General features: G+C 37.0%; 1 protein-coding gene across 2 annotated transcripts in view; it reads right to left on the bottom strand.

Moving 5' to 3' along the window:
• FYB1 (FYN binding protein 1) overlaps window positions 1-26,904 on the bottom strand; it is a 148,142-nt gene that overhangs the window by 31,547 nt on the left and 89,691 nt on the right. For both annotated transcript variants that reach the window (XM_080804613.1, XM_080804614.1), the window contains 5 exons: window positions 15,317-15,473; window positions 3,771-3,817; window positions 1,622-1,641; window positions 1,142-1,176; window positions 52-172 (listed from right to left, as the gene is read on the bottom strand). In XM_080804613.1, the coding sequence (XP_080660739.1) occupies window positions 52-172; window positions 1,142-1,176; window positions 1,622-1,641; window positions 3,771-3,817; window positions 15,317-15,473 (380 nt within the window). The remainder of the gene's footprint in view (window positions 1-51; window positions 173-1,141; window positions 1,177-1,621; window positions 1,642-3,770; window positions 3,818-15,316; window positions 15,474-26,904) is intronic.

Genomic DNA, 26,904 nt, shown 5'->3' with positions numbered 1-26,904 from the left:
AAAAAGAGATTACTTTTTTTTTTTTTAACCCATTGGCAAACAAGCTCTTACTTTAAATTTCTTCTTTATTTCTTGTTCTTTCTTTTCTCGCTCCTTCTGTTCCTTTTTCTCCAACTCTAATCTCTTCTTTTCCTCCTTCTCCTTTTTTTTCTCTCTTTCTTTGGATGCTTCTCTGTGGATACAAATTGTTACGTTGTTTCAGCATTTGCGAACATTGATGTGTTATGGCTCAGGTATCCAGAGGTTTCTCCCCACAACAGAGGACGGTATCTGATAGTAGAGATGAAGGTAAGAAGCCAAGGGTTGTCAAAATTCCTGGGTGTGTGAGATTGTTCTGAAATCCAGTAGGAAGCATGCAAATGAGGATACCTTCCAAAGGCTCTGCTTCCTCTCATTACCTGTGCTAGCCAGTGGGAGAGACGGCTTATAAAGGTCCTGTTCTTGCTGCGTATTGGTGTGAATATAATTAATCTCTCTCTCTCTCTCAGGCACTCACAGGTACAGGGTATACACATGTACATACATGCAAAGCCTAGTTCAGAAACTGTCATCAGAAGCGGCTGTACAAGAACCAGGTAGAGAAAATTAAGATATTTGAATTAAAAAAAAGATAAAATAAATTCACATATTTATTTCTCCTTTCCCTCACTTTCCAAGAAATTTCTTAGTCCTGGCCCACCCAGAAACCCATTTTGGAACTATTTTTAACATCTTTCTGCTTCAGCAGGTTGAAACTTTGCCATCTGGTGCTGTGGTAAATTATTTCTCATAGCACCTTGCGAGGGGAAGCACTGTCTAGGTGGGGAAGTTATAATAAATAGGTGAATTCGTTTGCCCAAGGACACATTGAGAGCAAGAAGTCTAGATTCCTGCCTCAGAGATTCCTGGCCTGAGATCTTTCCAGTAGCTGTGGGTCTCTGGCCTCTCACAGAAGAACCTTTTTAAGAGTCCTCCATAAAATCCTTAGACAGATAAAGAATCTTTAGTCCTTTGTATTGAAATAAAGGTTATCATTAGATGTCAGTTAGTTGAACAATAAAGCTTTTCCCCCTTTGTGTTCAATATCCATCCATTCTCCCTCACAGAAATCACAATATTCATTTTAGAAGAATGAAATCATGGTAAAAAATGAAACTCATACATGTCTTCATATGTTTCTCCTTCACTGTCTTGTTCCTGTCAAGGAAAACATTAATAATGATTAATTTTAATTACTCAAAAAGGGAACATACACACATTACATCAATCAAATGCTTAGTAAAACAAGCATAAATTTAAGTGTATATAAGTTTGTCTTGTTTCAAATGTTTTCTTTTCCTTCCAAGAGATAGATTGGAAAAGTTAGCACAAAAAGATCTAATTTTATATTCTGCTATATAATTCAGATGTCTAGCCAGACTTAAGTTTATGCACAGTGTTACAAAATTCCTGTGAGTCAGTGTAATGATTGGTGTCTAATGTCTCAAGCATTTTAGATGAAGTAATATTATAAATGGAAAAATATCATTATTACTCATAACAGTTTTCATTCGTTGGTTTATGTCAATAGAACCTGAATCATGTTAAGTATTTGAGTGAAGTTGTATGATATCAGAATGGGAAAAAAAAAAACAAAACTGACCTCATCTAGATTTCCAGGACCTAAAGGGTTTAAAAAAAAGAGTAAAATTTAATGTACTTTAATTAAAAAGCACTTTAGTACAGAATTATTAGACATAATATATTCAAAACAGTTCATAATTTAACAGAACTTACGCTTTATCAAAGGTATGTAAGTACGAAATAGAACATGTGGCTTAGATCTTTACTATGGCCTTTTCAATACTCGTAATTTAGCCATAAAATCATCTCACTGGCTTTCATAAAATAATGCAAAGGCCAAAAAATAATGAAGACTTTTTATCCTCTTTATGAAAGGCATGCACATTTGGGTTTTACGGCCTTGTGTGGAACGAAGGTATTATCAGAAAATTACTAGTTCGCACATTTTGACTTACTTGTTCCCAAGTACTTGTTCCCAAGCACTTGGATTTATGTAGCAAGCAAATCTAGTTACTTAGGCTTTTTTTTTTTTTTTTTTTTTTTAAAGATACTTTACTGAGACACCTGGGTGGCTCAGTTGGTTAAGCGGCCTACTCTTGGTTTCAGCTCAGGTCATGATCTCAGGGTTGTGAGATTGAGCCCCGCACTGGGCTCCAAGCTGGGCCCAATGTGGGGCTTAAGCTTAAGATTCTCTCTCTCTTCCTCCCTCTACCCTTCTCCTTGGCTCACCCTCATTCTCTCTCTCTCTAAAAAAAAAATACCTTACTATTCAAGTGTTTAGTGATATCAAATAATTATTCAATATGAAGACATAATCTAGAGTAATAATAATAAAAACAGTATGGTGTTGGTATAGAACACATAGACCAGTGGAATAGAGCAGAGAGCTCAGAGAAAGATGCATGAATTTACATACACTCTTATATACACAGTTATCACACACACAAATACACAGGTATACATACATAGACGCATGATGTAGTATAAAGGTGGCATTATAAAATATTGAGAAAATTATGGGTTTCAAAGTATGAAAATGGGAAAACTAGTTCCATAAATGAGGCAATAAATCTGGGTTTCTACTAACTCCTCAAAGGTGGACTACAAAGACATCAAAGACAGATTTAAGGGATGAAATTCATAGAAGAAAATAGGAGATATTTTTATTTTTTAGGGATAGGACTTCTTAACTAAAACTTTCAAACACAAGTTACAATGTAATAATTAATTTGATTATATCAAAATTCATTTCTGTTCAGTGAAGGGCAGCTCAGGGTAACAGACAATGGACAGGATGAGAGAAGATAGTGGCAGTGTCTGCAACTGACTGAGGTTAATATCTGAAATACACACAAACTCCTGCAAGTCAACCAGAAAGATATTAACTCCAAGACAAACGTGGTCAAAAGATATGAACCGGCAAGTCACAGAAGAGAAAACTGCAAAGGTTAATACACAAACTATGTACTCAGACCCAGTAGAAGCAGAAATATAAAAATAAAGTGAGGTATCATTTTATACATATAAGACTTGAAATTGGAAAGCTGAATAATACCAGGCATTGGTGAAAGGTAGGCATCTTGGAATTTTCATGCCCTGCTGATGTGAGTACACACAGATGCAGATTTCCTGGAGAACATTCTAGTCCTAATCAGTCAAAATGAATATTTCATAGCTTACAAACAGCCATTCCACTACTGGATATATACTTTAAAGAAAGTGTCTCAGAAGTCCGTATGGGAATATGGACAAGAACATACACTGAATTATTATTTATAAGTACCAGGGAATTGGAAGTAAAATGCAGATGCATAGGATACATACTGTGGGGTACTGTGAAGTAGTTAATAAATTAAATACACATATAACAACATGGGTGGGTTCCCTAAAACACATAATGCTGAGTGTAAAAAAAAAAGAGGAAAGTGAGATATAATGTACTGTTTATGTCAATTGAAATATATACACACTTATAAGAGTATGCAAAGAATATGTATAAACAGACACACATGCATTAAATATATTAGAATACTTGTCTCTGGTTGGAAATGGAGAGAAAGGAGTGAGTGGGTCATGGAGATAAAAGGGAATACATACATAAATAAAACAGGAGAGGGACCTTGCATGGACCAGTGAGGACAACAGCTCAATAGTGACCCTATCAGAATGATTAACTCAAATTTCTGCATCTGAATTTACAAATAAATAAAACATCTTTTGCCCCTTACCATCAGAGTGCATCACATCGTCTTGATTTTCTTCATTTACAGGGCTTCTGAAAGCAGGAAAGAAGATAAAATAAAAATAGAGCAAATAGATGCTCATCTTAGAATGAAAAATGAAAAAGAATAAAAGGATCATTTTTAAATTATTATTTTTTCTTTAATCTCTGCTCCAATTTATAACTTCAGAAGTTGTTAGAATGGGCCTTAGCCTCATCTTGATGCTGCTACTGAGGCAAAAACATGGATAATCAGGGGCCTTGAGGACAGTTCTGTCTATTCATAGCAGACACATAAGAGTAATTCATTGCGTCAGGGCAGTAATATGTTTTCTGTTAAAATGGCAGTATATCAATGCTTCAATTCCAGGATTCTGAAGGCATTTGATTGGTTTTATGATCTAGATACCAAAGAGAATTAGTTCTAAACCTTGATTCCTTCCTCCAGATGTTCTCCACCTGGCTTTTTTCCCGCCATTTGTGGCTTGGACTCCAAGGTGCTTCATTCCAAACCACTTTACTCCACCTGTTCTTAACAGTTATCAATACCTGGGCCCCACAAATCCCTAATGATTGATGCAACATCTATATTTTCTATTTTTCTCCTCAAGTTGATTAACATAGCTGGGAAGAAATTGCTATTTCACTGATTCTGGATGCACAAATGACATTTAATCTCAACTTTAACCTCAACACTATTCTATAATCTCATATACCTTTTCCTAGTGAACCTTCTCTCCCATCATCCTTCCCAATGGCTATTTAAAACCTTCACCACTTTCTTCAGACCTCCTGTCCCTCTCCTCTCCCCTATAATAAGATGCCCTTGTTTCTTATTTCACTGATAAAATAGCAGTTATTGGATGTGAACTCTCTTAAGAAAATATATTCCTTTAACCCAAACTTATCCTTACCTTCCATCAAAGTTCTGTCCACCTGTGTTCTGAATTCTAACTTATCAATGTTTTATCCCCCTTCTCTTCTTCTTTTGTTTGTCACCATATTATTTATATTATTATTACTCCTCTTCTTTAACTCCCCATTCTTAAATATCTCACATTTTTTTCTCTCCTAGCCCAACTACTCTCATTTATAAAAGCCAAACTCTTCTCTTTACCTTTCGAAATCCTCCACATTACCACAGATAGTCCTCCTTTTCCCAGCCAAAGTGGAGAAGGCTGTCTGTGCTCACAGACTTGACTTCTTTTCCTTTCACTCAATTCTTCTTAACTATACTCTGGCTTCTATTGCCAGTCCTTTGCTGAAACTACTCTTAAAGGACTTACCAAATCCACTGGACACCTCTTAGCTTCCATGTTACGTGATTACTTTGTGGCCCTTAACAGTATTGGACATTTAGCCTTCCTAGAGTCTCCTTTGTTTCTGTAAGAAATCTCTCCTGGCTCATTTCTGACCACCATCCCACAATTTCCTTGGTGGGCTTATTTCTCTTTGACTTCCCCTTTAAGTGATGATGTTCCTTTGTGTTCTGGTCTTGGCTTGCCTTCTTTTTTCCACTCTATATCTGTCCCTGAACGGTCTCATATATGCCCACAACTTCAATTTTTCTCTTAGTGTTGGTGATTTCCATTGACATCTCCAGTGTAGGCCTCTCTTCTGAGTTTCAGATTCATATATACACATCTTTACTTGAATGTCCCACAACCAGTTCTATATTAATATCACAGAAACTGAGGCTTCCTTCTTTTATCCAAGCATAAACAAATTTTTCCAATTAAGTTTCTTATCTTAGTGAATGATACCACAGTTCCATATCCACCTAAGCCTCAAAGTCATCCTTGTTTCTCACTCTTCTTCAGGTCCACATTAAACTAATCATGCTCTGTCAGTTCCATATATTTAATATCTCCTATAATTCACTTCCTCCCTCCATCACTCTCCTCTTTCCTGATAGACACAAGGACAGAATTATATTATCACTAACATGGACTCTTGCAGTAGCCAGCTGCCCCATCTTCTAGTGAGGAGCATTGTTCTCCCTCCTCTCCACCCTTACAATCCCTTCTCCATATTGCTGTTAAAATGATCTCTCTAACGTAAAATATGATTATATCACTCTCGTATTCACTACTCAAGCCACTTAAAGAATTAGGAAAGACTGTTACTTAAGACCAAGAGATGTTGGTTGCAAAATTAACCCTATTTGAAGAATGTAGGCTGGAAGTGCCTTGTTATTCCTTAGACTAAAAAAAAAAAAAAACAAAAAAAAACAACAATAAAACAAAAAAAACCTCAGTGGGTACACTTGTGGCTCAGGAAGAACTGCCAGACATTTCAGTCTCCACCTGGGATGGTAAGCATATGCGGTCATCAATTGTTGATCCAATAAACTTATTTCTAAACAAATTTGAAATGTTAAATTTAATCTATATATGCTTTAGCTTTTAATTTAGGTAAGTGTAAAAGCTCAATTAATCAACTCATTAGCTTGGTTACAAAAAGACACTTGTATCCCTTAGTAAATCTTTTTAGTCCTTGAGAGATTCGGAGTTAAATACAGAAATGATGAAGGAAGTCAAACCCATGGTACAAAAATTTGTGAAAAAAGTTTTACCATCCTTGGGAGAGTGTACTTATGTTCAATATTTTAAGTATTTGAAATATTTAAGAGATATGTTACATTAGCAAATATTCAGTTAGATATGTCAAACCAATTTAAAATTTGTTAGACTTTTTGGTTTAGTTGAAAAGTATGTATTCTCTGTGTTAATGTTGAGACTCAAAGGCTGTTCACATCAAAAAAGGAGATTCAACCTGACATTATAGGCTTCTGATAAAAGAATATACCATCACCTAGGAAGCAGTCTTACCAAAACAACTAGAACTAAATTTGGTTAAGTCACCTCTACCTCCAACTACCAATTTACAGGAAATACAGAGGAAAGAGGAACACATAGCTATACTATAGGGAAGCACTCAGCAAAGTCCAGGCTCTGGTTAACTATAATGCCCACAAACAACTTGATTTCTTCCATAAATAAATTGCAATAAATGAATAAATAAATAAAGTGAGAGGGTAGAGTTATAGCTTGGAAGAGAATTGCAGATGTATAAGCCAATGAAAATGTGTAGACTTTATATGAATTCTTATTCAAACAGACTTAAAAGAGACAATTGAAAATTTGAACATTGACAATTGAAAATTTGACTTGACTTTTATATTAATATATAGAGTCTAATTTTTAGGGATACCTACTAAAACGTTCATGAATAGAATTATGTGGTATTAGTATGAAAATAATATGAAAGAGGGAGGTGGGTGGGGGTATTGAAACAAGATTGGCGATAAGTTTGTAATTGCTGAAGTTTGTGCAGGGGACATGGAGGCTCATTACACTATTCTTTCTGACTTTAATAAAATTTTTCAAAATAAATGTGCTTCTTAAGAGGTATAAGAAGAATCTCATTGAAAATACAATTGGAATATTTAAGAGAACTGGACATGCTTTGATAGATTTATGAGTCATTTAAGTTTTGGGAAAGATTTTGCTTAGCGCAGTTACTGTTCAGTCAGCTTTTTGAAATGCTTAAAAAATTCAACAGGTAGATTTACAGATGCAATGTAAAACATGGAAGGTGTAATTAAAACTAAATTTTTAAATGTTACTATCCATTTAAAGAATTTAACCTGAATATTGTCCAATCATTAATCAAAGATCCCACTGACAATAACTATTCTTATTTCAATAAAAATTAATAGATGTATAAATAAGATAGCAAGTTATGTGAATTTAAGTACTTAAAATAAATTAGGCTTCTGCATTACTAACTTAAATAAATTACATATTAATTAAAAACACAAGATGTAAATACCTTAGATGTCAAATAAACTGACATCCTACAGAATAAAATGTATAGCCTGTTTCATGGTATGCAAGGTTCTTATGACCAGTCCTGTTCCTTTTTTTTTTTTTTAAGATTTTATTTATTTATTTGTCAGAGAGAGAGAGAGAGAGGGAGGGAGAGGGAGAGCATAAGCAAGCAAAGGGAGAAGTAGGTTCCTCACTGAGGAAGGAGCTGATGCGGGACTCAACCCCAGGACTCTGACCTGAGCCGAAGGCAGATGCTTAACCAACCAAGCCACCCAGGTGCCCCTCAGTCCTGTTCTTTTACAGTTTTATTTTTTGTATATCCTCTTATATCATTTTTTTGTATCATCTTTTTTCACATATTAATATTGACTCACTCCCTGAACACTCTGTTTCTTGTTCCTCCATGCTTAGCCCACTGTGTTTTCCTTTCCTAGAATCATCTTTCTCCTGATCACATCCTGTTTGTGACCCTTCTTAATCTTTAAGCCTCTCCTGAAACACTCCGTTCTCTGTGAAGTCATCTCCAATGCCCCAGGCCCACGCAGTTGCTGCTTCTATGTGTCATACTTTGCTCCATGATAGTGATTATGCTGGATCACTATAATTACAGAGTAATTGCTTGCAGGGCTCCCTTCCTACTACGAAACTATGAGAAAGAGACTGTCACTTTGTTAGTTAATTTGTTATTATGACTGTCATTTTTAGAAAGCTATTAGGATAATTCCAGTCATGTATAGGGCTTTGATTTTTTTTTTGATGAATTAATTATGTCTCAGCAATACTAAGAAACTAATGTTTGTTACTGAAGTGACTTGTTTATGGTCATTTTTGAAAAAGAATGTTAGTCAAAAGGACTACCAGACTTGTAGTTTACTTCCTAAAACTTTTTTAAAAAAAGATTTTATTTATTTATTTGACAGACAGAGATGACAAGTAGGCAGAGAGGCAGGCAGAGAGAGAGAGAGAGAGAGAGAGGGAAGCAGGCTCCCCGCTGAGCAAAGAGCCCGATGCAGGGCTCGATCTCAGGAACCTGAGATCATGACCTGAGCCCAGGCAGAGGCTTAACCCTCTGAGCCACCCAGGTGCCCGTACTTCCTAAAACACTTGAAAGAATAACAAATAATTGCAGAATGGAGAGTATCTGCATCTTCATACATATGTGGCTGCATGTTTATAAAAAAACATTTATTGCTTGTAGATAATGTTTGCATGCATACATGGATTCATGGACCCAACATGAGAGCATATAAATCTTAGTTTACTTTTAGAACTCCGAATTCACCATATATAACATGAAAACATTCAATAAATATGAAATGGTGTAAGAATGATAGTGAAGAATAACAGGGAAAACATGAGGAAGAGAAATAGGTGAGCGTCATAATAAACTGAGATTAAACTGTCACCAGTTATTGAAAAAAAAAACAAAAACGTGTTGCAGGCATTGAGAAAAAGATATAGGCAAGCTATGAAACCAATCACGTGTCACACAGACCTAAGTAGAGGGAGCAGGTCAAAGAGAAGAAAAAGAAGCTTATCAGTTGTGAGAACGGGGTGTCTGCTTAGGAGGACCTTTCACCAGTTCTTTGTTTTTACACAGTGGTGTGCAGAATTACATAGGGAAGGCGAACTCAACTCAATATTACGACTGCCATTTTTAGAAAGCTATTAGAGCTCTATCTCCTGACTTTTAATGATGTAAAGCTGTTGACCTTTATATCTTCTTTGTTATTCATAACTTTAACTGTATTTTGTTTTTGTTTTTTAAAGAAGAAGGGCGGATCTAAGCGTCCCACCAAACTTGGTTCTATACCTGCTGTTGCTGAGAATAGAATCTTATGACTTCTCTGTGAACTTTTCTCGGGAACATGTCTTCCTGTATTGAATGTAGGAGGACCGATAAAACTCATTTTAGCCAATGCTTTTCCAAATGGAGTTAGGTAAGGCCACTCAGGAGTGCGCATCAGATAGGGCAGGTCTCAAATTCCAGACAATGTTAAGCACTTCTAATGAATAAGAGCATTATAATGGTTAATTCTTACTTTTCCTCTAATTTGAGAGCCCCCCAGAATCTGAAGCTGACTATGAATGACCTCATGGTAAGAACCGTTCCACTTTTCCCTTTTCCAACCTTAGTCATTTCCCAGTATTTATTATTTCTTATTACTTCACTTTTCCTGTCTCGTTACTATTAATAACCATGGAGTTTGTTTTGTACACCAAAATATTCAACCATTGGTTCTGTTTTCCTTTGAAAAATCAGCTATACTGTTAAAATTATAATTAATGTTTAAAGGTGGTGCCAAGAAACGTGTTACACCGACGAGGATGTTGATCTCAACACTAATAGTGATAAACTTCTCGACGCGTTTCAGTTTCTCTTCCGACGTCTGATGTCTGAGTAACACAGCAGAAAACGTAACTAGTGACTTCTGACCACTAGGTGGGGAAACAGTATAATTTAAAATAAAAGAACTCTGGCCTCAGCCACTTTATTTAAAGACAGTTATTATTTCTAATTCTCCTCGGCCTCCAACACTTTACCTTCTTAAGGCATCCTGATCTGAATGATGTCATTACATCTGACTTCTGGGGAGGCCACTCTATCTCCTGAAATTCCTTCCCTGATACCAATTAAAAATTCACTTTCTTGCCACAAGCAATACAGACTCTACACCCTCAGGAAGACTGTAAATGTTTCAGTTATTTATTCCTTTGGGAAGCCAGTCCTTCACCTGAACACGACTTCCCACTCACTCTAGTCCTTGTTACAGGAATTCTTCCCTCACCACCATTATAATTTTCCCTTCTTCGTTGGATTTTTCTCCCCGGCATACAAATATAGTGTTATTTCTTCCATCTTAAAAAAAAAAAAAAATCTCTATTCCATTTTCCCCCCAGTGACTGCCCCCACTTCTCCTTGGAAGAGTTGTCTATAACCACTTTTCCCCCTTCTTCTCCTTTCCTGCTCCTCTAATGCTGCTTCAGTCAGGCTTGCTTCCCAAGCCCAGGAATTCTTACCCCCATGACCTCCACATGACCACCCCCATGACCTCTCTTATTTGGCCTTCAGCAGCATGGGACACAGTTATCACTACCTTTTCCTGGGGAATACTATCTTTCCTTGGTTTCCAGGACACCACGCTATTATTTTCTTCCTATTTTATTGCTTGTTCCTTTTTACTCTCCTTTGTTCATTTTTCTTTTCCCAGGCCTCGTAGAGTTGGAGTACCCCAGGGCTCGGTTCTTCTTTCTAGTTATACTCACTTCCTTGGTGATTGTAACGGTTTCGTGATTCTAAGTGGAGAATACAGGCCTCTGACTCCCAAATTTATATGTTAAAACCAGAACTCTCTCCCAGACTCTTCACTCCTGATATCCAATTGCTGCCTCAATATCCCCACTTAGATGTTTAAAAGACACCTCAGGCTTAACATAGTCATGTCTTCCTGATCTACTCTAGCCCCAAATTTGCTCACCTTCATCCTCTCCCATTTCAGTTGAAGGAAACATCATCCTTATGTTATAGTCACTCAAGCCAGAAGTCCTGGAGCCATCTTTGATCTCTGTTTCTCTTCATACCTCAAATCCAAATTCTGTTGTCTCTACCTTCAAAGTATATTCAGAGCCTGGATGCTTCTCTCCACCTCCACTGCCACCATCTTGGTTAGAGCCACCTGTATACCATGCTTGCATTTCTGCATTATCTCCCTGACTAGTTTCCCTGTTTCAATATTTGCCTACTGTCTTTTTTCATGTAGCTGTTAAGATGATCTTGATAAAACATAAGTCATAACATCGCTGCTGTGCTCCACCTTTTTTTAGTGGCTACCATTTCACTGAGGAGACACGGTCTCGACTATGACCAGCAAGGCCCTTTGTGAGCTAAATCTTTCCCTGATATTCCTTCCCTTTCTCACTCTATTCCGGCAGCTGTTACCCCGTTCCTAGTCCTTGAACATTCTAGGCATTAGTTCTATCGGTTCTCTCTGCCCCAAATGGTCTTGCTTAAGACATCTGCAACCTTAACTCCCTCACTTCCGTGAGTCTTCTTAAGTATAACTGCCTATAAAGGGAGCTACCCTCCCCTTTCTTAAAGCTGGGACACCCTGTCCTCAACCCCACCCTCCTACTACATCACCTAACTCTGCCCTCTTTTCTCCTACTTGGCATTTCCCACCATACTCTCTTCTTTACCTGTTTATTATTTTTATTCATTGGGTCTCTTGCCCCCTGTTTTAGGTGGGCAAGGATCTTTATTTTGTTCACTGATATTTCCTGAACTACTATTACAACAACACAAAGTAGTGGCTTGAAAGCCACAATTCTTGAGTGAATGTAAAAAAAAAAAAAAAAAAAAAAAATCTAGTAGAGCTCGACCTGAGAGTAGCCTCTGACCAGAGAGGGGAGGAAAGGCATTTGCAGGCTGGCAGAGGGAGCATGTGGAAAACACCCATGCGTGTGTTTTGAAGGGTGATGGCATGAGGATAAGAACTCCATAAATTTCCCTTTCACATGAAATATAAACTTTTGAGCCTGAATAACAAAAGTCATTTTGCTCTTGTTTCTTTTTTGTGTCTAACATGGCTTCCCCTACTCGGGGGAAAGTTTCTAATCCAGCTATTTCTTCATTTTGGAATTTACTTGAGCTTTCTGATGGGAGACTGAAAGTCTTTCACTACACACCACATTTTTACTTTAAAAAAAAAAAATTGTAGATGTCCCTTAGCTTTCATTCCCTCTTTTCTTTCCATCAGACAATTGACTTTCAGATTCCGTAATTATCGCCTATGCAATAGAACATTCAAGAAGACTCTTGTTTCTTTTCATTTTCTTCTGAGAGTTTATGCATTTTGTAGAGTCAGGAACTCTTAGGAGAATCTGACTTTCTAATTACAAGTCCTTAATAAGATGGAAATAGGGATGAGGTAAAGTGTACTACAATTGGTAGATTTTGCTACTTTCTGATGAAAATAATGTTACAAGTAAGAGTTTGGGCCTAGTTGGTTGGAAGACCCTTTTCAACTTTGCAACAATTCACTGAAAAGCTGAGAAATTCACCAACATCCTTTGAATTTGTATTACAGGCTATACATCTGTTCTTGAGATCCTTTCCTCCACCTAAAATTTTTTTATTTCCCACCATATCATAATGGATTGTGGGGAGTAGGCTTGCAGAAAAGGGATAATACAGTAGGCCTAACGTGCTAATTTTAGAAGACTCTGACACAAAGATTGGCCCTTGGCTTGCATCTGAGAACTCCAATTCTAGAAAATTCCCTACACTGATTTAAAGTTGACTAATTGAAAAGAATGCCTTGCTGTGCCCTAGACTGTATAAACCACACAACTTGTGGTGAACACCAGCTTTCCTTCTAGAAGTCTGCTATTTTGGTAGTGGTTAGACTGAAGATGCTTATGTGACCAACTCTCCATAAAAACTTGAACAAGCCCCCTACAGGGCTTCCCTGGGAAGCAACATTACACATTTCCAGAGCCGGAGAAAGGAACATTCTCAGTGTATCCCTTCTAGGCATAGAAGGACAGTGTCACTGTGGTAAATCTTAGCTATGGTAACTAAATGCTGGGTCCTGTGAGTCCTTTAAATGAATCCACAAACATATGGTGGTCTTGGGGACTTCTCATACAGCAGGAATCGTGCCAAACACTCCTCCTCTCTACAGTTTCTTCAATCAAACAATGATCAGTCTTTATGTCTTATAAATTTTCAGGGATTCATGCTCAGGGTATTTATTAAAATCTCTCACTAGAATCATACAAGACTGAAGGAAGTAGCTTAGATAGGGTCACATAATAAAATTCAAAAGTACTAAGATCATGATCTGGTGGGTTAAATTTATTAGACTAGGAAAAAATTAGGGAAAAGAAACAAAATTTAATACATGTGAAAGCAAAACAGTTTATAGAAGTCAAGTGTATATAAGAACACATGTTACTTAATTATTTTAACTAAACAAATATTTATTTAGCACTTACCTGTTAGTAAGCAGATGGCTTAAGTTCTTATTTGGTAGCAAGATATCATGGGGTATTAGAGTCTTTCAGTTAGAATTCATAAAATCAAATGCCCGGAAGGGCACACAGTTAACATAAAGGTGGGATGCAGGCCACGAACAAGGTAATAGTCCCTAAGCTGCTCTAACATTTTCTAGTTACTGCCTTTATACCTCAAATAAACACAGAAAGTGAAACACAGTGGTGGCTACCCATGACACATGTGTTTTCAACGCTTGCTCTAAACTGTAATCATCATCAATAAAATAAAGCTGTCAATCAGATATTGATATTAATAAATTCTACTATATAGGTTATGATATGAAGTACTTTTAATGTAAAGATACTGTTATTAACAGATTCTCTTATATGGATTACAGATATTAAGTATTTTAAATGTAAAGAACATCAGTCTGGTTGGGGATTGAAGTGGAGGAAAAACAAACTGTAGCTCAATATTTTGGGATATTGCTTATTTGTGGTAAAGGAGAATCATGCAAAGCAATTTTCTAGAAGAAGAAAGGGAAGGCCTAGTCTAACTTGCCATCAGGATCTATACTTGCCATTATCCAATGTCTTTTTTAAATGACATTTATTCTATTCCAATCTTCTGCCTGCTTTTTCCTAAACCGGCTGTTCTGGTAAATCACGGATAAAGAGCCCATGCATAACAACCCATACAGTTTTGACATTTCTAAAAAGCACCATATAAGAAAAACAAGAGTGGGCTTGAATAAAAGTTTCCTAGTTTTATAACACACAGCCAAAAGTCTGAAGATTGAGAGAAAACCTGCATTTTTTTTTTTTTTTAAATTCAAGGAGGTTATTTAGCAGAGTAGTTAAAAGCACACATTTGCTTTGGACATAGACTGACATTGCCCCAAATTTCAACTCTACATTCTTGTATAATTGTGCAGAAGTCACTGTAAATTCCCATCTCTTCATATATGAAGTGATGAAAGTTCCAGTGTGTCATAAGTAGTCAGTAAAATATGGTGGTGGTGATGATGGTGATGGTGGTGATAATGATGGTGGTGGTGATGATGGTGGTGGTGGTGATAATGATGGTGGTGGTGATAATGGTGGTGGTGGTGATGATGATGATAATGGTGGTGGTGGTGAAGGTGGTAATGGTGGTTATGATGGGGATGGTGGTGATGGCAGTGAGGATGGTGGTGGTGGTGATGATTATAATAATGGTAGTGATGATGGTGAAGGTGGTGGCAGATGATGATGACAGATGATGATGATGGTGGTGGTGATGGTTGTGATGATGGTGTTGGTGTTGGTGATGATGGTGATAATAGTAGCGGTGATGACAATGATGGTAGTGGTGGTGATGGTGGTGATGATGATGGTGGTGGTAATGATGATGATAATGGTAGTGGTGGTGGTGGCAGTGATGGTGATGGTGGAAGAGATGATTGCAGTGCTAACCTTAAGAATGCTTCAAAATTTTAAAAAGGCAGTGGAACTTTTCTTCAAATGAACTTCCAGGGGAAAAACCACTGAAAAAACAGTTAAACAATAGTTGCTCGAGGATATGGGGGTTTGAGAGCAGCCTGCCCAGACATTCCTTCTCCCTCCATCTGCCCACATTTGTGGCCCCAGCAGTTTACCATGAAACTCCAGCATTCAGCCAAGCATAGTGTGAAAATCTATGGGAAGAGATTGACAAAGAAATGGCAAGATAATCTTTGCTTACTTTAGATCTAAGGGAGGTTTAATGTTTCTGGGAGGTAGACTTGGGACTGGCGGTTGTGTTGGGTGAGATGCTGGCAAAGGTGGTTGGCTGACTGGATGGGGTGGTGGCGGCGGTGGTAGGGAAGCAGTGGAGTAAGACGTTTGGCCTTTGCTGGTACCTAAGAAGCAGAGCAAAAAAATACCATGAATTAAGATAAATCTTTAAAACACAAGAGCTGGCTATTCCAAATATGTAGAAATGAGGATCTTAAATATAAAAATGTGAGAGATTCATCCTAAGTTAAATTAATGCTTTAAAGAGTCTAATATTTTAAGTATCATAGAACATGACATTTAAAATGTTTTATTTTTTTCAGATTTATTGAGGGATAATTGACAAACAAAATTATAAAATAGTTTAAGTATATAACACAATGATTTGATATAATATATTATATTATATATATATATAGAGAGAGAGAGAGAGAAAGGTTTTCCCTCCATTGAGTTAATCAACACATCCATCCATCTCACATATTTATCTTTTTGAGGGCTAGAGGGTTCCAGTTCTAGTCTCTCAACAAATTTCAGCTATACAATACAGTATTTTTTTTTTTTAAGAATTTATTGATTTATTTGACAGGAAGAGACACAGCAAGAGAGGGAATACAAGCAGGGAGAGCGAGAGAGGGAGAAGCAGACCTCCTGCCGAGCAGGGAGGCCAACGCAGGGCTTGATCCCAGGACGCTGGGATCATGACCCGAGCTGAAGGCAGATTCTTAACGACTGAGTCACCCAGGTGCCCCTTTACAATACAGTATTAACTATAGTCACCAGAGTCACCAGTTTTACTTTAGATCTTCAGACCTTATACATCTTATAACTGAAAGTTTATACCCTTTGATCAACCTCTTCTTATTTTCTTCACCCTAGTCTATGACAACCATCTTTCTACTCTTTGTTTCTATGAGTTGGACTTTTTTTGTTTTTTGTTTTTTGTTTTTGGTTATACACATCGTTGAATCATGCTTTTTTTTTTTTTCTTTGTCTGGCTTTCTGGTTTTTTTCACTGGCGTAATGCCCTCAGATGCATCCATATTGTCAAAAATGACATGACTTCCTTCTTTTGTAAGGCTGAATAATGTTCCATTTTATATATATCTACTACATTTACTTTATCCATCTGTTGATGGACACTTAGGTCATATCCATTCCTTGGCTGCTGTGAATAATATTGTTATAAATATGTGAGTAGAGATATCCCTTTGAATAATTATTTTGTTGCTTTTAGATATCTATACAGAAGTGGGATTGCTGGATCATATGGTAATATGGTAATAATAAACTGAAAGTTTATTGAGGAAAGTCTATACTATTTTCCATAGTGGCTGTGCCAGTTTCCCTTCCCAACAGTGTATACAGTGTTTCCTTTTCTCCACTTCCGGGCATTTGCTATCTCTTGTCTTTTGAGAATGGAGACCCTAACATGTGTGAGGTGATATCTCATTGTGCTTTTGATTTGCATTTCCATGATGATTAGTAATGTTGATAAATATTCCCTTTTTTGAGGTAGATAATATCTTTAATTCCCACTATTAAAAGGAATTTCTCTTCTCTTGTTAAGAAAAACCTTAACAATGGTTAGATCTAAGTGTAGAGTATATGGGTGAAAAATTGCTTAGTAAAAAAAAAAAAGAATTTCTCTTACTTTTTCTAAGCTTTTGTAAACCATAGTTTTAATATTCTGGATTTTGTGAAGAAGTCTACATCAACTTTAATACTATATTCTTTATGATTTTAAAAATGTAGACGATGTTTCATTGGACTCATTATTTTAGACCAATGAGGTGTCTGCCCTAACGTATTCTTACTTGTTTTCAATGATTTCCTTGAATCATTAATGAGAAGATTTTGTTTCAGGTATGATTTCTAAACATTGAAATGTATTAAACAACCTCACAAATAAATCGTATATGTAGCAGAGATTATAATACAAAGACAAGCAAAACTAAATACACATCACCCATATTCCCATCACCCAGCAATAGCTATTGAATTACATGTACTTTAAAACATTTTAGTGCAAACATATACTTTTACAGCAGGAGAGTAAAATTTGCTATTTTGTTATTAGTATTTTTATTTTTCTCAATATCATAAATATCATTCTGTGTTAATCTAATTAGAATATAATTTTTAGTAATGGGACAATTTTTCTTTAGGCAGCTCCACCATGATTTAAAAAAAAAACACTACAGCTCTAATATTGGATATTTGTATTAATTCCTTTCCTTTTTGCTGTAATAAGAAATGTCTCAGTCTTTGCACATTTAAATTTGCATATTTAAAGTTTTTTCTTAGAATGAATTCAATTAAGTGAAGATGCTGGGTCAAACAACACTTTTTAAGGCTTTTGATACAAAATATCAAATTGTCTTACAGAGAGACATCAACTGATAGCTCAATCAGTTAGTGTATGAGAATGATTTTCACATATTTTTGCTAACATCGGCATTATTATGCTTTGAATTTTTCACCATATTATGGAAAAATTCTACCTTTTGTTTTAATTTCATTTTTATCAAAATATCAATATCAAATAGCAAAAACTTCCAACATTTTAGATGTTTCTTTTGCATTTACCTTTATATACATACACACACATATAATTATAGCTACTGCTTAAAAAATTATTGATTTTATATTTGGTAGATGTAGATTTTTGCCCTCTTCCCCTTCCTTTTCCAATGTAGCAAAAGCATAACTTTTTTTTTGGACTAAATCCATATTCATTGTTTTCACTATCATGACTTGGTAAATATTATTTTTTGTTAAATCAAGCAGTGTACTATGATTACATTTGCTTTCTCATTCAACTTACTGTTTTCCAGGAATTAATAATTGCCTTATTTTGTCATTTGCAAAGATTTTTCTTTGGAACTCTTACTTCCACAATTTCCAATAGTGCTGTAAAATGTCTTTAAGCATTTTCTACAACACCAAACCTGTCAGATAATGAATTGGTTCCAGTATACCATCTCACTCCATGTGCTCTAATGTGACCTGGTTGCTTATAAGGTCTGTCACGCGTCTGACATTCTGAGTTTCTTATTGCCAGCATCAGGTCTCTGATATATTGAGAGAATGCACTGTGATAAAGAGTCCAAGATCTGGGGCCAAAGTGCCTGAATTTCAATCCTGGCTCTACCACCTATCTGCTGGGTGACTTGGATAAGTCACTTCTGGTTTCATTTGGAAAATGAAGATCATAATAGCGTTCCCTCATAGGATTGCGGTGAGGACTTTAGACTTAACACATGTAAAACATTTAGGACAGTACCTGGGATGGAGTAAGTTTAACATTTTATTTTTTAATTCAACAAATATTTATTGAATGCTTACTTTATGTGTCCTGTTCTAGGCACTAGGATACAATAGAGAAAAAACAGACACAGATTTCTGCTCTTATGGACTTGGAGAGATAGATTAAAAATCAAAAACATGTAAGTAGGGGCGCCTGGGTGGCTCAGTGGGTTGAGCTTCTGCCTTCGTCTCAGGTCATGATCCCGGGGTCCTGGGATCGAGCCCCGCATCTGGCTCTCTGGTGAGCAGGGAGTCTGCTCCGTGCCCCCCTCCCCGCCTGCCTCTCTGCCTACTTGTGATCTCTATCAAATAAATAAATAAAATCTTAAAAAACCACCAAAAAAAAAAAAAACCTACCAAAAAAAAAGTAAGTAAAATACATATAAAATTGTAAGAAGTGCTATAAATGGTGGAAAGACGATGTAATGGTATACTGTTGGCATCTTTTCCTTGCTCTCCATTCTGTGACCTCACTATGCTATTTTGAACTTGGGCATAATGGGAGTATTTAGCTCCTGGAAATAGACAAGAACTACAAATCTCAGCTTTATTGTTTCGTTGATGGTTAGATTTAAGAAAGTGATGGAGAAAATGCTTATAATGCAGATTAAATTTAAAAGTGTGTTTTTTCTGTAACTATTACATGGTGAATGGCATAAAACATTCAGGAAATATTTTCCAGTATCTGAAAGCTATCATACAACTCAGCAAATAGTTACTTGCATCACTGGCAAATGAGTGATGTTCTGAGAAATATCTTTGTTGTTTTACATTCATCTTGTTAACATAAATGAAAATAGTAATCAACACTCAGATTGGAACTACACTCACTCCTTAATTGCAGCCACAGGTTGGCTATAGGTATAAGGCATTGGCAAAAATAACAGTCGGCTCTGTGAAGTTTTCAATAAAGAGTATTGTTTGGCCTATTCTTATTTATATATTATGTTGTGCATCTTTTATATCAATAAAATTTATTACACATATGGATACACACATAACACACATACACAGAGTTTGCCTTAGAGAACTAGTTCAAAATTTACCAGCATGCATTTGTTTGTATCTAAAAAATTCATAGGTTCTTTTGGCTGTCTCATGAATAGAATGTCTCTGTATCTCCTGGCTTTGCTTTGACCCTTTCTGATTTTATATAACACCAAGCATTGGAATTATGTGTGCTGCCTAGTTTCCCTAAATAGGAAGTTTGCTTTTTTTGTTCTCCTAATTTGGGGGCAATTTTTTTGAGAGGAAAAGGGGATGCACTCTTGAAAAAAAAATTTTGTCTTAATTTCACATGTTTCTGAGCACCACTGCGGTCCATTTTTTCATCTTCATAACTGTGTTTTGCTTTAATTGTATTATCTATTCAAATCCCTCGCCTGTTTTTAAAATAGTGTTTGCCTTTTCGTAGCGGCGAATAGAACGTCTTTATTAAGGGTATTCGTCTTTTTGCCACCTACATGGACAAACCAAACGTAGTAATTGGGCTGCTTTGGCTTCTGCTTCTGGCTGTTCACACCAAAAATACCCTCCAACAATGAAAAGAAAAAACAAAACCAAAAAACAAAACAAAACAAAACAAAAACCATTCCATGCCTCGACCAATAAAACCCAAAATCTTCCGAAGCTTTGAAGGAAATATAGTACTTGCCTCTAAGTTATCTTAAAGGGCCGGTAGCAGGGTTTTAAATGATACATACGGAAGTTTCTTAATTCCTTCCAGATAGTTCTGCCTTTTTCCAAAGTTTTCATTTTGGTAATTATTAAAAATATTCCCTCTCTTAGGGATACAAACCCTAAGAGACTCTTAATCATAGGAAACAAACCGAGGGTTGCTGGAGGGGAGGTGGGTGGAGGATAAGGTAACTGGGGGATGGGCATTAAGGAAGGCACGTGATGTGATGAGCACTGGGTGTTATATAAGACTGATGAATCACAGGCCTGTACCTCTGAAACCAAGAATACATTATATGTTAATTAATTGAATTTAAATTAAAAAAGGAAACCACCACCACCACCAACAAAAACATCACCCTCTCTCTTCCTGTTCTCTTCTTACCATTCCTGTCCTCTCACTAGCACAGAGTTTTTAAAAGGTGCTCAGGCCCTGCACTGTTGACTTGCGAGGCCCCTGCTGGGTGCAAAGCCACAGGAATTGTTAGTCTTCTCTTCTGGCAGCTACTTTGGAGGCAGGGGTTCGGGGTAGGGAGAATTAGTTCCAACACAAATCTGATACATAAAATTTCCCAACTGGTTACATTTATGTTAGAAATATTCTTCCCATTTCATTTTTGTCACCAATAGGTTAAACTTTTTTGATATATAGGACTTACTACTTTCTCTCTAACTCAGTGAATAAATTCTTTTATATATAGTTCCTATCACCAGAGTTATGTTTGGGAATGTCTTCCTTACTCTGAGAACCCATCATCATCATCATCATTATTATTTAAAGATATTATGTATTTATTTGACACACACAGAGAGAGAAGGAGGAGTGGGGGACAGAGGGAAAGGAAGAAGCAGGCTCCGCACTGAGCAAGGAGCCGGAAGCGGGGCTCCATCCCAGGACCCTGGGATCATGACCTGAGCTGAAGGCAGATTCTTAACTGACTGAGCCACTCAGGCGCCCCTTTATTATTCTTTTTAAAATATTTTATTTTCAAGTAATTTCTATACCTAATGTGTGGGAACACGCAGCCCTGAAATCAAGAGTTGCACGCTCCGCTGACTGAGCCAGCCAGGCTCCCTAAGAACATATAGTTATTAACCTTACATTTTTTTCTACTTCTTTTTGTACTCATTTTTAAATTTTTTATTTATTTTATTTTTTTAAAGATTCTATTTATTTATATTACTTATTTATTTATTTATTTATTTATTTGACAGACAGAGATCACAAGTAAGCAGACAGGCAGGCAGAGAGAGGGGGAGGGAAGCAGGCTCCCTGCTGAGCAGAGAGCCCTATACGGGGCTCTATCCCAGGACCCTGGGATCATGACCTGAGCCAAAGGCGGAGGCTTTAACCCATTGAGCCACCCAGGTGCCCCAGGACTCATTTTTTTTTACATTTAACTCTTAGAAATGATGAATAATTTATTTTGGAGTTAGGTGTGAGACCTGGATCTAGGTTCATGGTTTTTGTTGCTGTTGCTGTTGTTTTTAGATGATTTATTTAGTGTCCCTGCACCATTTATCTAATGAGCTGGTACATACTGACTTGAAATGCCTCTGTTATCAAAGAATACATATGAAAAATCCTAGCCATTTGACAGATGAAAATGACATCCTATTTTAATTTATAAATAATATGGTCTGGTAGATTCCTAAATGATTCCTAAAAGCTGTACTCACAGGGAATTAGCCACTGTGAGTGGAAATTAATAAACTGTTGTCTAAACAAGAAAAATGTTTCTCATCCATCTGTGACTTATCTTTCCATGGAAAAGATTTTGACAAGCCAGGGGCGTTACCATATGAAAGTCATCTAAGGCCTGGAGGTGAGAAATTACAGACATGTTTTGGGGAATGATGAACTAGAAACACTAAAAACTGACTCACCCCAAAACCCATGTAGTACATTTTCATCTGTACATGGGTGTATGAGACTTTCTGATGGGGCATCTGTGGCGGGCCCTCGCTGTTCTGCTCCCCTAGCATCCATTCTCCTTTCCTTAGTTTCAATAACTTGAGCTACCCAGAAAGGGGGGTGCTTGCTTTCCCACTGGACTTGGACCTCCAAGGAGACCCCTGTGGCATTGCCAGTGTCTGTCTCGCCACCACCAGGGACTGGTCTGCCTGAGGAAGTGACAGAGCTGGGGGAAAGCACGGCTGAGAGACAGAGGTTCTGTTCCTCATCACGCTTGGGGGAACATACACTAAGGTCTTCCTATGTTACACTAGTATTGAGCAGTGAAATATTTTGCTTTGCAAAATCTGCAGCAACTTTCAAATACTTCAAGGAATATATTTGCATGTACACAAAATCATTCTAGGAAAAGCATCTTAGTTTTTCAGAAGAAAAAAAACAAAACCCAGGAGACTTACCTTAATGTAATATGATTGGCTATAAAATTTCAATCTGGACTCTAAAAAGTTGGCTAAAAGACAATTAATAAAGTTGGAATTCTCAATCTAGTCTGCTGTGATGGAAAGAAGAGGGTGGATATTGAATTAAAATAAAGAAGAAACAGAAACACTAAATCTATAGGAGATATCTGAGATTAATGATAACAACGTTAAGTAATCCTTTTTTTTTTTTTTTCCCTGCCAGGCATCATTCTAGGCACTTTATGTATTTAATCTACTTTAATCCTTATAACAACCCTCTGGGTTTACATCCTTATCTAGTTTCCATTGGATAGTTAGGAAAACTACCCACATTCAGAGACTTTGTAAGCAATAGAAACTCAACTCTGGCTGATTTTCTTGTGATGTCTATGCCCTTTCTGCTATGTTCTGATGCTCCTCAGGGAAAATACATGGATATTATTGGAAAGTTGCACATGTTAACATACTTTTCAAAGATTTGAGTGTAAGTCTAGCTTTTCTGACTGATACCTTTCCTCTTAGTGGGATTTTGAACGACTATTTTCAGTTTCATGCAGGGCAGAACTAGCTCTGGAGACAGTAAAGTAATTCTGAAACATATACTCACATCTATGGGTGTTTTAGATGCTAAATTTATAATTTATATCAGAATTTGATTTTGAAAACCAGGTATCAGGAAAGTAGACGTTCAAGAGCTAGTGGAAAATGGACCATTAAAGGTGGATCACTGACACAGGCTAGCAAGGAAAAAAAGTCTCAAGAAATGGAATTGAGGCATTTGAAATGCAGCCATAAAAGGACTTAGAAGGTATGAACGAAATAAAAGGAAAAAAACCCCAAATTTGGAGTTTAGTGGGCATCAAGATTTAACACCCCAAACTGATCTACCATGGATCTTATCCCTCAAAGCTCAAGAGGGGTTGGGTAGGTGATCTGTGGTTTTAACTCTGCACGAGGTAATCTGTACAACAATCTAGGTGCACACTTAATGGGACCCCCGTTCATTTACACCTAACTGAACACGAACTCTCTCAGAACCAAGTATCACTGAGATCTGACCACGTTTACCATAACGGTTGTTTCAAACTCCCCACATTCCTGGACCTCACCCATGCCTTCCTCTTTCCCCACAGATAACTTTAACTTTTGTTTTACCGAGAACAGGGAGAGCACTCCACTTGACCTCCCTGCTTACCCTTCATTCTAACTTATTAAAACCTTCTTTTATCTTGCTCGCCCTGATTCTCTGGAGAAATGTCAATCTTCCTTACTCCTACTAACTGGTATTCTTGGTTCTCAACAATGTTGGCTTCCTTATAGACCCTGCTCTGTTAACTATTAACTCCTTCACTCGCATCAAGCAAAATCATTTCTTAAGCACTTACTATGTGCTCTGGATGGTGTGTTTCATCTTCCAGGAGCAAGTTTCCTCTTAGACATGGTCAGTGTTCTCCATTCCCAAAAGACACAACAATATCCTTTCTTACCCTTGGCCCCCATTCTATTACCAGCTGCCTTTCCTCCTTCCCTTTATAGCCAAACTTAGAACAAAACTCTGTATTGGCCACGTCTGTATCTTTATTTTGCTTGGATGGCTTCATGGCAGAACGAAGCATGAACAGGATTTGGGAGATGTGCGTTTGAGTTTAGACTCCACCGCACTTAGGATAGCCTTCACTTGCTTATTACTCAATCTGGGGCCTTGAGTAAGTTGCTTGATTTCTCCAAGTCTTTATTTTCTCATCTGTGAAGTGGCCAAATACACCCGCCTTGTAAAAACACCTGACCACACTGTAACGCTCCATAGCTTTCTTAGCTACTCCTTGAGCTGGCTGCACTATTGAAACACTGCCGTCTATCCCCTGTGACTGGAAACGAAACAAAATACGTTTTCCCCAAACCAGTCATGCCTAATCCTGGTTCTGTTAGGATATCTCAGAATGGGTAAAGAATCAGGAAGTTTAACTTTAAATCCTTAGAGCCAACCCATAAGGTACCCAAACAAACCAACACTAACTACTTTCACTTTCCTGATTGTTAAACACGCTGGAAACAATTTGCAACATGGGAGGAGGAATGGTTTGGTAGAAGGGACAGTTGTGCTGGGGTCACTCAGACTTGTGTTTGACCACCAATCCCAACTAACACTAGCTGTGGTACAAGGGGAGGCCTTATTTCGCTTCTTTGGATTTCCATTCCTTGCCTGTTGCGTTGAGACTCCGGATCCCTAACTTGCAGAATGGCCATGAGAATGAGAAATTGTATGGGGGCCTGCCCGGCACATAACAGGTATTGGGAATTATGAATTATCCTAGAATCTGCAACCATTAATGTCTGTACTATACGGGACAGGCTCTTCTTAAACCTCTGAGGGCACATTTGTTTCCATCTGTGTAGAGGGGATAGGATAATCATACTCCAGCCCCTTCAAAAAAAGTTTTGTAAACTGCCATTTTTGCCTGAAACCACCTGCTAATTGCCGTACCTCTGATGGTTCTGGGAAAGCGAGCTTCTGAAAGGCCACCTGCCCTTCTAAATGCAATGTGGTCACGCTGCCTCATCCACAGGTTAACACCCAGGCGAACGAATGCTGCTCACAGAGCTCTCCATCCGTACACAGAGCATTTACAGGTGGTTTCTCGCTCTAATTTTATTTTCTTTAAAATCTCAACATTAATTAATTAATCAATCTATTAATCTACTTATCTATTTATTTATTTTCTTTCCAGTATCACAGTAAACTTCTGAGGGTGGGTCTCCAAGGTCAATATCCGTGTGTACCCAGAACTTTACCTCTATTGCACAGAGTAGGGCATTTAATGTTTTACTGATTTGGACTTGCTTTTCCTGTTAAGAAAAAGAAAGCTAATTTAAGACAGTTTATTGTAAGAGAAATAGATACATGGTAAATCATTTAAGAAAATACAAGAAGGAATATTGAAAAGAAAATCTCACATTCTAGATCCCGTCTCTCTGTCTCTACCCCAAACATGACTGTTACCAGTCTTTCAAGAACTGTGCATCTTTCAAGGAATATTCCATTTTTTTTTACACAGATGAGGCCATGATGCATGTATTATTCTGTATTTTGCTTTCTTTCTTTTTTTTTTTTAAAGATTTTATTTATTTATTTGACCGACAGAGATCACAAGTAGGCAGAGAAGCAGGCAGAGAGAGAGGAGGAAGCAGGCTCCCTGCTGAGCAGAGAGTCCGATGTGGGGTTCTATCCCAGGACCCTGGGATCATGACCCGAGCTGAAGGCAGAAGCTTTAACCCACTGAGTCACCCAGGCGTCCCTGTATTTTGCTTTCTGGATTTAAAAAAGAGATTGTTCTATATTGGGACAAATAAGGCAATCAATTTTTTTCCACAGCTATGGAGTGCTTCATGCACTGGATTTACCATTATTTATTTGACCAATCTCTTATTGATGGAAATTTAGGTTATTGAAAAAAAAAACCTTTATTGAGATATAATTCAATAGATATACTAGTTTAAGGTGTATAATTCAATGGTATTCATACTTTATAGTTGTGCAAGCATCATCATAACCTAATTTTAGAACATGTGAGTCACCACAAAAATAAACGCTGTACCTATTAACAGTCACTCCCTATCCCCTGCCCTCTGCCCCCTACCATAGGCAGCCAATAATCTACTTCTGGTCTCTGTAGGTTTGTCTATTCTGGTCATTTTGCATTAATTGAATCATGCAACATGTGGTCTTTGGTGACTGGTTTCTTTCACTAAATTGTTTTTGCAGTTCCATCATATTTTAACAGATATCAATACTTTATTCTTCTTTATAGCTGAATTAAAACCCACTGCATGGATACCACATCTACTTATCTGCTTACCAGATGGTGGACATTTGAGCTGTTTCCACTTTTGAGCTATTATAAATAATGCTGGTAAGAACATTCATGTACCAGTCTTTTGTAGACATATGTTTTCATTTCTCTTGGATATATGCCCAAAGGAGAACTGTTTGACCATTTGAGGGACTCTAGGTTGTTTTTATTTTTTGATATTTTTGGATTATTAGACAGTTACTATTAAAAAATCATTCTTATTCCTATGTCTTTGCCCATAAGTATATTTACACTGGTAATATCAATTGTTAGAAAGTGGAGTAAAAAAAAATTAAACATTAAAACAATTTGTTAAATGATGTTATTTAGTAAGTAACACCAA

The sequence above is a fragment of the Martes martes genome (assembly GCF_963455335.1).
Source record: "Martes martes genome assembly, chromosome: 5".
NCBI classification, from domain to species: Eukaryota; Metazoa; Chordata; class Mammalia; order Carnivora; family Mustelidae; genus Martes; species Martes martes.
The sequence above is the reverse complement of the archived record's forward strand: the minus strand, read 5'-3'. Positions and strand labels throughout refer to the sequence as shown.